This window comes from Haliotis rufescens, unplaced genomic scaffold (assembly GCF_023055435.1).
Source record: "Haliotis rufescens isolate VD_foot unplaced genomic scaffold, xgHalRufe1.0.p SCAF_15, whole genome shotgun sequence".
NCBI classification, from domain to species: domain Eukaryota; kingdom Metazoa; phylum Mollusca; class Gastropoda; order Lepetellida; family Haliotidae; genus Haliotis; species Haliotis rufescens.
Window position 1 is genome coordinate 25,441,822 of NW_025963835.1, and position 14,082 is coordinate 25,455,903.

At 39.0% G+C, this 14,082-nt stretch overlaps 1 protein-coding gene across 1 annotated transcript in view; it reads right to left on the bottom strand.

Moving 5' to 3' along the window:
- Window positions 1-14,082, bottom strand: part of LOC124151027 (probable ATP-dependent DNA helicase HFM1) — a 46,331-nt gene that overhangs the window by 5,905 nt on the left and 26,344 nt on the right. The window contains exons 22-32 of the mRNA XM_048395861.1: window positions 13,713-13,804; window positions 13,013-13,122; window positions 12,304-12,351; window positions 11,531-11,628; window positions 9,022-9,150; window positions 7,518-7,603; window positions 7,086-7,169; window positions 5,118-5,272; window positions 3,253-3,356; window positions 2,317-2,387; window positions 1,373-1,663 (exon numbers count right to left, since the gene is read on the bottom strand). Coding sequence (XP_048251818.1) covers window positions 1,373-1,663; window positions 2,317-2,387; window positions 3,253-3,356; window positions 5,118-5,272; window positions 7,086-7,169; window positions 7,518-7,603; window positions 9,022-9,150; window positions 11,531-11,628; window positions 12,304-12,351; window positions 13,013-13,122; window positions 13,713-13,804 — 1,268 coding nt within the window. The remainder of the gene's footprint in view (window positions 1-1,372; window positions 1,664-2,316; window positions 2,388-3,252; window positions 3,357-5,117; window positions 5,273-7,085; window positions 7,170-7,517; window positions 7,604-9,021; window positions 9,151-11,530; window positions 11,629-12,303; window positions 12,352-13,012; window positions 13,123-13,712; window positions 13,805-14,082) is intronic.

Here is a 14,082-nt window from a genome sequence, read left to right on the forward strand (position 1 = left end):
ATTAAAACAATATTAAAAGGAAGTTTTAATAAAATTTATGAAATAAGTTACAAACATAAGTCCAGATATACAAAGAACACCTTTTATAGCCAGACTGTGTAATTACATGATTAATTTGCGTACAACAGTATGGATTTGTTGACCTGGTATTTCCGGTGTTACATGCTCACAGTAATGTCTTTCCGTTGGGGGGAAAAAACATCAAAACTCATTATTGCGTGTATAATGTGCTCCCCCTTCTACACAGCTGTGTTTTGGGGGGAAAAAGTGTGCACTATACTCAAGAAAATACGGTAATCCAAATACATTTTAGTATGAATGGACGACAGGGATTTAGCTAGACCTATTCTGAGGCTGACATTCGACCAAAAGTCTGCAGTGAATGTCAGGACAAATTCATATATTGGAATTACAGAATTACAAATTCATGTTATATATTAATAAATTATGTTATGGCTTGGTAGAAGTGACTTATATTTCACTGACTAATTTGAGCAAAATAATTATTTTTTCCCCAAATCGCCTGCCAAAGGGCACTTACATTGGAATCCTAGATAAATCCCTGACAAATAACTAGCCAATATTATTTGAAACAAGAAGACAAAGTCATCAATATCCTTCGCAATGGTAAATACTTGTCTTGAATCAATATATGAAACTTGTTGCAATGGAAACTAAAAAAAATATTTATATATTTTAATAATCCCAAAACATCAAAAGGCACAAAATTCACAACAAGACCTATCGATGTTGACAAGTTTGGTAAGGAAATATTGTTACGTTTTCAACATCTGCTCAGGAAATGAGCCCTTTCACAAATTCCAGCTTAAGTAAAAGTTGTTGCCAAGTTCACTCGAAAAATCCCAAACCATCAAAAGGCACCAGTTCACCACTAGACCTATCTATGTACCAAGTTTCATGAAGAAAGATTGGAAGGCTTTCAAGATCTGCTCCCAACAAGAGCATTACCAACATTTTCAGCCAAATTTAAAGTTGTTGCTATGGAAACTAGAAAAAGATATTTTTTAAATCCTAAACTAACAAAAGGCACCAGTTCACTGCTAGACCTATCAATGTACTAAGTTTGGTGAAGAAGTATTGTACGGTTTTCAAGATCTGCTCAAGAACAACATCTTGCACGGACGGACACATAGACGCACAGAAGTACTGTGACCATTTTAGTACTTCCCCCGCAAAACGCAAAAACAGCAATGAATTTTGATATATATAAAAAATTGACATTTGATTTCTCATGTTACACAGGTATGAAATTTTCAAGTTTGATCACTGAGAATAGACTAGGCTAGTCAAAGTTTTTATCACATTTTAAATAATGTCAACTCTGTCTTACAAAATTCATTTTCAAACCTACTTTTTTCCTCTTGGATGTTCCTGATAGAAGATCAAGTGAGCTTGCTTTACTCTTCAGCATCCTGATCTGAGCATCGACACCTTTCTGATTACGACACCGGGCTGGTGTTGTGACGGAGTGGTTTCTTCCAGGTGCCTGGTCGGTGCGGGTTCGGACATCCTCCTTACAGCACTTGTGGCCACACTGTGCCTTATTGTGGCACTTGTGATTACACCACCCTGACAGGAGAGATGGCTTCACCTGGGTCTGGTATCCTGGGTCTGGTGGAGGATGTTTGATGGTCGCACTGTCCTGAAGGCATTATTATTATTATTATTATTATTATTATTATTGATTGATGCACTGTCCTGAAAGCAGTGATATTACTATCAAAATGCTGGCTGCACTGTTCTAACATCTTCCCGAGGCAAGAGAGTTAACTGACTTTAAAAGTCCAGTTTCCACCCTTGTCGAACTAGGCTGGAAATCCTGGGCTTGATCGTAGCGCCACCAGTGGTTATTAAGAGTTATGTCCCTTCTAAACCTCTCCTATGGACCAATCAGATTCAACCTCTCATATTCAAACAAAAAGGCGGCGCCCAGTTAAGACGATCTGATCGATAATCAAAATCTATATTGTGATAAAACGGGTCTTGCATCGGGAAGAGCAACAAATCATGTGAAAACCTTGATTAAAATCATGAAAAGATTTGAAAAATATCTGTTGACAATGAGTTAGTTATAAGATATAACAGACTTAACAAATTTGACCCATGAAAAAAACCTAGTAAATTTAGTATGCCTTGGTCAATATTCTATATTTTACTGGCATAACTTATCACTGATAAATATGTGTGACATGGCTACACCAGGCCGTGACTTACACTAGTCATCTGTACGTGGTCACCACACCACCGGTACACTGGTACATATGTGTGACATGGCTACACCAGGCCGTGACTTACACTAGTCATCTGTACATGGTCACCACACCACCGGTACACTGGTACATATGTCGTATGGATATCCAGCCCAACTTGAACACAGAGAAAGAATTATCAACACATCATTTACACATCTTGGATGGTAATTATACTTCATAAGAACTAAAACAAACATTGAAATAGTTGTTTCCTTCAAATTATTAGTAATAGAAATATAACATTTCAGTTCTGAAGTTATCAGTAAAAAAAACACCCCGACATCTGGGGTCTTAAGGACTCTTACATTGAAAGGCACACAATGTTTGTTCATTTATTTGTTTTTTAATGCAGCACTCAGCAATATTCCAGCTATAAGACGCTGGTCTGTAAATAATCAAGTTTAAACCAGACAATCCAGTGACTGACATCATGAGAATCGATCTATGCAACTGGTCTACAATCACATTCATCAACCAAATCACCGAGCCTGTTGGTTGCCTCATACAACAAGCATGGGTTGCTGAAAACAAATTCTAACCTGGATCTTCACAGGGTCACACAATGTAAGATCTGACATGTCAGCAAAAATACTCTACTTTTATCTGCTTTAAGATGAAAAGGAAAGCTTCAACACCTGTGCCACACCCTTTATGGTTTAAAAAGCAATGCCTTCCCATGTCCATCCTTGATTAGCCATTCTCTACCATTGCTGCGTTTAGAGTCTGATTCGAAACACTCAATTCTTAAAATAGCCGTCCAATCAAAGTACAGCATAAGAAATCCTACACAATTGTGACGAAGTTAGGTATAGGAGAGATGGAGGAGAAAACGTCACTTCAGAAACGCAGCTTCTGGAGGGAATGGGTCCAGGGTATTTATCATAACAGAATAGGGCTATAAATACACTGGATGATAGCTGGCCCATATCTATCCCATATCACATTCCTTTACAATGTAGTGTAAAGTATACACACTGACCGTACTGCACACTTATGAGATGCACATAGAGTTCCGGGCCAGCACTGCTCTGGGTCACGTCGATCCTCCGCTTCCAGACACCATCCCTCAGGATCTGGCTGTCACTGGGGAGAATTCATACACACAACTAACCCAGTACAGACATCGTGCACACAGGGATACATCAAATCTTAAACTTTGGGAATAGTGCATGGAGGGTGGGTACCCCATCACGCTTAGACGTGCATGAAACAAGGCGAAAACTGCTGCACTTGAATACCATTATCTCAGTACATTGCTTTGGATGATGGTGCTCTATAGCTATACACCAGAAACTCAATGTTGTCATACATGGGACCTACATGATTCTCCACTAGAACACAGTCTTGTCATACATGGGACCTACATGATTCTCCATTAGAACACAATGTTGTCATACATGGGGACCTACATGATTCTCCACCAGAACACAATGTTGTCATACATGGGACCTACACGATTCTCCACTAGAACACAATGTTGTCATACATGGGACCTACATGATTCTCCATTAGAACACAATGTTGTCATACATGGGACCTACATGATTCTCCACTAGAACACAATGTTGTCATACATGGGACCTACATGATTCTCCACTAGAACACAATGTTGTCATACATGGGACCTACATGATTCTCCATTAGAACACAATGTTGTCATACATGGGACCTACATGATTCTCCACTAGAACACAATGTTGTCATACATGGGACCTACATGATTCTCCACCAGAACACAATGTTGTCATACATGGGGACCTACATGATTCTCCACTTGAACACAATGTTGTCATACATGGGACCTACATGATTTTCCAGAGAACACAATGTTGTCATACATGGGACCTACATGATTCTCCACTTGAACACAATGTTGTCATACATGGGACCTACATGATTCTCCACCAGAACACAATGTTGTCATACATGGGACCTACATGATTCTCCACTGGAACACAATGTTGTCATACATGGGACCTACATGATTTTCCAGAGAACACAATGTTGTCATACATGGGGCCTACATGATTCTCCACTAGAACACAATGTTGTCATACATGGGACCTACATGATTCTCCACTAGAACACAATGTTGTCATACATGGGACCTACATGATTCTCCACTAGAACACAATGTTGTCATACATGGGACCTACATGATTCTCCACCAGAACACAATGTTGTCATACATGGGGACCTACATGATTCTCCACTTGAACACAATGTTGTCATACATGGGACCTACATGATTCTCCACTAGAACACAATGTTGTCATACATGGGACCTACATGATTCTCCTCTAGAACACAATGTTGTCATACATGGGACCTACATGATTCTCCACTAGAACACAATGTTGTCATACATGGGACCTACATGATTCTCCACTTGAACACAATGTTGTCATACATGGGACCTACATGATTCTCCACTTGAACACAATGTTGTCATACATGGGACCTACATGATTCTCCACTAGAACACAATGTTGTCATACATGGGGACCTACATGATTCTCCTCTAGAACACAATGTTGAGTGAGTGAGTTGGGTTTAATGCCACTTTTAACAGTATTCCAGTTATATCAAGGCGTGTCAGCTTAATGAGGGAGGAAAGCCTGAAGTTTTTGCAGGTCTCAGACGTTTACCACTTCGGTGAAACCCACGAGCACAGGTATAGTGCTGACAAACCTAGAAACATAATTGGGGCGAACCGGGATTCGAACCCACAATCATAGGGTTCTGGCGTGTCCAAGGGATGCAACTCTGCACAGCGAATCACGGCGCCTTAGACGACTGGGCCACCCGTGCCCCCAACACAATGTGATCATACATGGGACCTACACAATTCTCCACTTGAACACAATGTGGTTGTCCTGATTGCCGATGAGTATCACAGATTGGTGATCTGTGGAGCCCTTCTTGGTCTGGATTGTCTCCCTATTGGCCAATTTAATGCTGACTACAAGCACACATGTGTTGGTCTTGTAGTTGTTTATCTGAAATAATACACAAACATTGGATATGTTTGTAGAATAATAATCAATACACATGTTGTTGTTCAGTGGAACTAAATATTTTTGAGCGTGGTTTAAATTAAATGAAAACTAACCTAAATTTGAATGACCACCTTTTATAAATGAACAAGGAACTAAACATGATAACCTATTAAAAACTAAGGAAGATCAATAAGGAATTAAACGTGATTACCTGTTATTATGTGAAGAAAAGATGTATAAACTTCAAATGAAAGAAACTAAATATCTAAGACTAATACTAATTCTAACTTTCTGCTTATGTGTTGGTTACCCCTATGGGAGTCTAACACTCCGTAACCATCTCTGTAACCATCTAAATGATGATGCGCGCTACCGCCTTATATTTGTACACAACCCTTGCATATCACGTGCAGTCACAGCCATAAGTTGGTGTGTTCATGCGATGCGATCTTTATGCATTGGGTGCGTTTTGAAGAACAGATTTTTTATTTAAAACTAACATGTCTTCAGGACAGTTTATGCCTGCACGTGAAGCGCAATCTACAGCCTCCGGGTGCATTTGGAGCACATTTCTAATGAACAAACATGTCTTCAGAACACATGTATTCAGGAATATGTGAATAATCAAATGCTTGTAACAAAGATGCCAAGAGTCACTCATAATATGTTGTTGAACATCAAAATCTGACAAAAAATCAACCAATAGCTTGCGAATGGGGTAAAGCATCTATTTTTCAGCTCTTGTAACCATTAATATTATAACAGTGAGCTGCTTGTACACATTGTGGCCTGACACAAACACCATGGGCATAACACCCTCAACACAGTGTTCACACTTTGTTCACTTTGTTAGCTCGCCTGATTGAAAATCAAGTGAAGTTTGTGGTGTCACGTTATCTGACCGGTTGTATCACTGTCATTTGAAACTACGAGGCCTATTGCGCTGAAACTTTGTATCAGTAATCCCAGCTTTATTGCCACTAAAAAGGTCTCACAGAATTCCAACCTGATTTTAATACATGGCCACCATTATTTCTTCATAATTCAGATGAGCTTCAGAGCCTTGTGGTGCAAATGTTTCATCAATATTAATACAGAAAGGAAAATATGCTTTATCAACAAGTTTGACAACATTGGTTTAGATGCCGAACTCTTCAACTGACACAGACCAAATTATTCAACACCTTTCTGAAGGCAGAGCAATGAGTGAAAATTAAAAGGGGTAGAGAGTTAAAATGATAAGGGTCACATTACGCCCATGGAGACATCAGTCATGACAAGGGTTGAACTGTTGGTCTCCTCCAAGCATAATAGAGCGGTCGGGTAGCCTAGTGGTTAAAGCGTTCGCTCGTCACGCCGAAGACCCGGGTTCGATTCCCGACATGGGTACAATGTGTGAAGCCCATTTCTGGTGCCCCCCCACCGTGATATTGCTGGAATATTGCTAAAAGCGGCGTAAAACCATACTCACTCACTCACTCACTTCAAGCATAATACCAGACATTCCAATGTAGTCACTGAGCCTCTTTGTCTGAAGATTCTATAGTGAGTGAGATGGAATTAAACCATGCCAGCTTAATGGAAGTCTGTGAAACCCATGAACACAAGCGGATATGATGCTGAAACACCTGGGAATACAACTGGTGCCAACACTGGATTCAAACCCATGACCAGCGAATTGTGACAGCTTAAAGATGCAATTGTGCAATGAGTTGGCTTGCCTTAAGACTGGGCCACTGTGCACCCAAATAACAAGAAACTACTGGAAATAATAGAGTCGTTTTGGTATATCTATGTCACAAATACAGTTAACCTGTTCAATTGACATCTCATATTTGGGTAGGACAGCAAGAGCATCTCGGATTTGGTTGCCAAATGGAGGGTGTCTGTTTACAATCTGAAAGACAGAAATGAGAAATGAGAAACAAGAAGACAGACCTTGTAAGGCTGCAGTTGTATCAAGTTTTTGAATGGCATTTTTAAATAAAAAATCTTAGTTTTCTGTGAAAATGATAGGCACCAGTCCTTACACTAGCCTAATACATTTGCTACATTTCATAAAGATATATGAAAGGTCGTGCATAAAAAAACAAATCCTACTACTCTCAGTTAAAGTTGTTGTCTTGGAATAGCAAAAGATTATATTTGATATATTCCTTAGCATCAAAAGGCAGCAGTTCCGCACTTGCCGGAAGTATATGCAAAGTTTCATGAAGAAATATTTCATTATATTTAATCGATGTACCAGTTCTATTTCCCTGGGGTTTGTTTGCTCCAGCTTGTGGAAGGTTGTCAGCCCAGCATTCACCAGTGACAGGGACATGGTGGGACCTACCGGCAGATGTCACAAGTGCTCATTAATCATGGGAATATGCAAATAGTGTCATAGCAACATAATTATTCTGAAAGAAAGTCAATTATGTATCAAATATCCACCTGGTAATGAGTACATTGATGCATGTACAATTTTTTTTCTTGTTATGGATCAAACCTAAACGTTGTGTAACTTAGATGCTTTTGCAATCTCATTGTTGTATCTATGTTCCCGCTGCCACTAAACAAAGATCTGAGGACATCCCATTACGAGTCACGTCAGAACGATCTTTCGCGAACTTTGACCGACCACTGAAATGACAAACAAGAAGTCAACATCAGCCAATTAGAAAGCAGCTTTCTCAAGCATTACGGCACTCATTTCAACCTGGTGACTTCCATTTCAGACCATGCTTGAAACATGTGTTGACACAGTTCTCGATTAAAATTTTGAAAACTGAACAAACAAACATTCCAGAATATATACATTTGAGATTGTATGGCAGTGCTTCCCACGTACTGTGCAACGCCTCCTCTGTTCAAATGTTTATCCCACGGAAGTGTGAGAAAGACGATAATTTTGACGGAATCAGTCGTAGGGGCCGTAACTGTCGTTCGGAATACCCCCTGTTAACATTTTCGAGGTTGCATGATTACAAAACACATTCTGACTGTCACTTTCATGATCTGGTAAGCAATACTTTGATTGGTCAGATGAAAGGTCATTCTGATTTGACCCGTAATGGGATGTCCTTAGATCTTTGTTTAGCGATAGAGAGAACTAAGATATGATTTTAATGAGATTGATACTTTAGAGATGTTTATTGAGATAATTATGTGTCATTTTTATAGTCAGGACTTAAGCCAAGACAAGAAAATAAATTTCATGCCAAGTATTATTAATGCAATCAATGTATCTTCAGACATTATTTTCGTATTTACATACTTATAATTTGAAGAAGTTGAACAAAATGGAGCTATTGAGTTTATGATATGTGGCGTCCAAATAATAACAAAAATGCTCATGAAAATCAATTCACATTTGATGTTGTTTAATAGATATTCACCTCATTTATACAGTGCAAATAGCTTAAAGGGGTTGAGCTTGAGCTAACAGTCAGTCCAAGCAAGTAAATTAAACACATATTTGGTTAACTGCTAACTCCAATTTTATTAGTTTATTTATTATGTACAATCTAGCAGTTTATGAGGATGTTAATTACCAAGAGATAAGTCTAAGTTTCACAAATGATACTATTTACTAGACTCTAGACTGTGGAGAACATCCTCCCTCTAAGATCTATCATATCAAAATCTCCTGGAATAAGTCAGACATCCACCCTACATAATCAACTGGAAATAACAGCGTAACTCTGATAATGATAAGATGTTCTTAAACCATAAACATTTTCTAGTACTGTGCCAACAGCACCCACCAATGCCATCCAGTTGCTTGGCAACATACTTGGTGTCAACCCACAGCCTTGTCTTGGTACTCTTCAGCAGCTCAATGGCTGTCAGCAAAGCTCTGTACTCCTTCCTCTGCCACAGAAACTCCATCAGGCCTAGGTTCACATACCAACAACAGTGTTTGAAATTAAACAGTTTGAACCCCAATGGGGCAATATGCAGAGCTCCAGATAAGCTGCGTATCTGCGTAAAATACGTATCAGAAATGCAGAGATACGCATTAAAATAAAATCCAAGCGTATCAAATACGCAACGAACATTACAGATACGCTACAAAAATAAAACTTGTGCGTATCATCAAAATATTGTGAAGTAACCCTGCGTATTCGATTAGCAAATCAGCAACTTATTTTGAAATTATAAACGGGCATTCCGTCAACCTTGCCAAACTCCACGATGAGAGTTACATCATGATCATTTGCCATCACACTTTCTTGTGGAAGTATCGTGGTATTTTTGAGTCCTATATAAAGCTCTCGAACCCACACGACACCAGTTTGCAGGGACTAGATGAATAGTGTTTTTAAATATTTAACTTAAATACCCACATGTGTAAAAACTAGTGGGTAACAGCAATTTGAATACACAGATAGAATTACTGATACCCAATGATTTTAAAATGCATGGGTAAAATACCCACAACACCAAAAGCTTATCTGGAGCTCTGAATATGGTAGATCATGTGACTTACTCAGGGAAGGCAGACCAGTGTATGAAATTAAGGGGGTCAGTGAGGTTTTCTTCTGGAGTACGGACCCCCTAACTTTTTATCATTGGGGTTATCAGGCATACAAAATAGAGTCTGGACCAGATAATCCAGTGATTTACATAATGACCATTGAGCTACGGAATTAGGATATGATAACATACATCAACCAAGTCAGCGAGCCTGACCATTAGATCAATATGTATTGTATAACTGGGTGCATCTGATTGTTAATGTTCAGCATACAGCAATTATCATAAGGCAGAATTTCTGTTAACTAGGATTTTGTCTGTGCCAAAAACATAAACCATTTTGGTACATGTTAATGTGAAAATACAGACTACTTCAAAACCCAAACACAACTTAACAAGACACCGACTTTGCAACTGTATTGGGTTTAACATCGGAATCAAGATTATTGCACTTTTATAGCGACATGCACGTATGTGTGTGTCTGTTTGTACTAGTCCAGACTAATGCAGAGTTTATAGAGCTAGCTCACTGCGATACCATGCCACAGTTAACATGAATATCCTACTCAGACACAGTATACTGACTTCAAGCTGACCTGTCCTTGTTTTAGCCCCTTAATGCCGAGTGCCAAGCAGGGTGCAACAAGTACCATCTTTTAACGTCTTTTGGTATGACACAGCCTGGGATCAAACCCACAACCTTCTGTTCTCCGGGCAGGTGCTCTACCCACTAGACAATAGAGGTGGTCTAACTGTATGTAGGGGTATACAGTGTTTGCATATGGCCTCAAAGAATGGGTTCCCATTGGGCACGGTAGCTGAGAGCTAGTTAGAATTAATTTTCAAATGTAGACCTAAAATGGTGTACTTTAGGCCATTCTGAGTGCAAATAAATTGTCTGATTAAAATCTTTACATGTCTGTTTTTATGTGTGTATATTTTTAAAACTCATAACCATATTCTGCATCCAGTCATTTTTAATGTATGCATACATATATCATCAGATATGAAAAATGTAATTCAGGCTCAATTGTAAACATATAGGTTAGCAACCTCGCCGAAGGTACCATGGGATTCAACCCCAAAGGCGATGCCAAGGACCTCAAATCACATAGCATCTGAAGGGAGGTTGTTCACTGTCTTACTTACACGTCATGGTTTTACAACCAATGACAGACCCACGGACTGGCTCTCTAATTACACTTGCTCAGATAGCAGTTGCAGCGTTAGAAATTGGCACTAGTCCTGTAGTCCTTACCAAACTGCCCAATAGTAAAGGTATCCTAAGGACGAGTAGAAATTGGCCCAATTTAAGGTTTTTGTTATATGTTATCATTATAAGGACTAGTGGACAAAAACTGTTAGTTTCTAACCCTGAGTTGTTGCCTGATTGCATTTGCACATGCTTGGTGACTTTAGTATGTAATAACATCTAAGGGTCTAATTACATAACAACCTCATCACATGCACATGCCGGGTAGGTACAAATAAGAATTATTATTTAAAAAAACTGGAAATAGTTGTGTAAAAACTGTGAATGTCACCCTTAAAGGATAATAACAGTAGATTAGTGAGTCCAGATACCAGGGAAGGTATATGGAAGTGTTGAATCACTGCAGACAGCTTTGGCCTACTTCCTTTGTTAATTGACATGCATTCAGCTGTAAGGTTATCCGATATCCTTTCTCAAACTCTTATATAAGATATAAAAGATGCACCATAAATGATATGTTTAGCACAAGAACTGCATAAGATATCAAAATTTATGTGCCTTGGTAGCTTCAACACAATACATACATTTTGCCACACGTTGACCCACTCTGAATATCTTGAGGACATCTTGTGACAAGGAGAAGTCCTGTATAGGAAGACAGCCAAACTGGGCCTGCATCAGGCTGAAGGAGACATACGAGCAGCTTGTGAGGACATGAGTGGCTGTGTGCATTTAGCTTAAAGCTAGCTGAGCATTATTTCAGTTATATCACAACCATTAATATCATCCAAGTCTGGCTTTCACAGGATATATCACTTGGGTGAGACACAATAAAACTGCATCACAATGCTTTGCCAGCCATTGTGACATCATGAATCAAATGACATCACTAATCTCTCTGCCATTGAAGCTGGTGAGCTGTATTCTTACACTGAAGACACTGGTTCTCACAGTGTACAAACTAAAAAAGATGGAAGACTGATTTTTTATGATAAACAGAATCTTAACCTTGTGTCTTTTGAAAGGTTGTGATTCTCTACATATTCTTAAGGGAAGGTGGAAAGGCACACCGAACATATTTAACATGATGTAGACATTAACCACTTTGATACAATCCATGGTGTGTGACCTACCCAGGATCAGTGGATCCTGGAATGGTAGGGGATGTAACTCTGCACAGCATGATGCAACACCTGTAGGTCATGCCCTGTGTTATTATATGCCTGAGATCAGCCTCTGTGAAAGACCAGCTTCAAAACTAATTGTTTTGTGGGTAAGAGAAACACCATCGTACAACTTCTTTAATTACAACATTCACAGGCTAGATATATTATAAGAAGGGGAAAATTATGCCAACCAGTTTGTTTTCATCTGTTTTGTTTTGATTCTTCCAGTCATAGGATATCTGAAAAAAATACATAATTCATTTACCTATGAAGACTATGTCTTTGTCTCAATAAAGACTTATAATGTTTTTGTATAACTATAAGTGTGTGTTGTTTAATGTCGCACACAGCAATATTCCAGCTATATGTCGGTGAGCTTTGAGCACATGCATGTGGAACAAATTTTCAGTGATTCAAAGAAATCAACTTGCATAATTTTCCAGATGATTTCATTTATATATTTTGGTTCGGGTTCGGGTTCGGGTTCGGGTTCGGGTTCGGGTTAGGGTTAGTATTTTGGTTTGGGTTAGGGCTAGGGCTAGGGCTAGGGCTAGGGCTAGGGTTAGGGTTAGGGTTAGGGTTAGGGTTCGGGTTCGGGTTCGGGTTAGGGCTAGGGCTAGGGCTAGGGCTAGGGTTAGGGTTAGGGTTAGGGTTAGGGCTAGGGTTAGGGCTAGGGTTAGGGCTAGGGCTAGGGCTAGGGTTAGGGCTAGGGTTAGTTAACATTTTCACTAGGGAATTTACACCAGACCTAAAACACCAAGGCAAATGTGGGGAAACAAAATCCCTGTTCATGGAAAACATTTCCCAGTAAAAACAGTTCCATGGGAATAACTCCCCTGGAGAAAATAGTACAAAGACACCACACTAACTACATGTACCATCATCTGCGAGAAGTGTTACCTGATGGTGGGCTTGTTCTTGTTCTTGTTCAGTGCATTCAGAGTGGCCTTCTCATTGTTCCGCAGTTGCACAAACTCATCGAACTCAGAGCAGCTTACCATTAGTTCTAGCTGAAACATTGTTAGGGAATGGTATTACTCCAAGGGTCATCATTGTAACACCAAAGAATATCCTTACAAATATGAAGACGAATAATATAATATTTAACCAGAAATACTTATATTTAAGCTCAAGATGTCCATATGGTGTAACTAACCTAATTTCATTTACTGTCAGCACACCTACAGAGTACCGCCATGTACTATAGTAGCATGCAAAATAGGGCAATGAAGCTTCAAATAAGAATAAAAAAAAAACATGCTTGCATTTGGATGGTTTAATACAATTAAACCTGAAAATTGAATATCAAAGCAATTCAAAAACATCGAAAATTGTATGGAAACAAAGCAGAGATTCAGATCAGTAAATTTTCGAGGAAATTGACTGTCATCCAAAATGTCCTCAAGATCTTTTTTAAATTTGGAAATGATATTACAGAAGAATGTCCTGTCAAAAGTTGATAAAATCATGAAAATGTCCTATTACCATTTGTCTCCAGCAAAACCACTGCAGATGGAATCTAGCAATCAGTTATATTGATCACAACAATGGCGAGTAAGAAATGTATTGAAATATGCAACCTAAGCACAATTCTATTTACCATATCTTTGATTGTTTCCTCTCCACTGACAGAGTCAAACATCTTCATTGTGTCAAAGGCAATACAGTATCTTGCCATCAGCTTGCCTGTCTCTGCATGGAACACAATTTCAACTGTCCACAGTTCAGGTATTCTAAGATGCAACTTCACATTTTGCTAAAATGCTATAAAATTTACACAAGCACAGGTTAAGACTAACGTGAATAAGTGGAATCTTCAGACATCTTCCTGAGGCAAGGTAGTTAACTGACTATAAAAGTCCAGTTTCCACCCTTGCCAAACTAGGCAGGAATTTCGTGGCTCGATAGCGTCACCTGTTGCTGTTACGAGTTATGTCACTTCTATGTCCCTCCTATTGACTAATCAGATT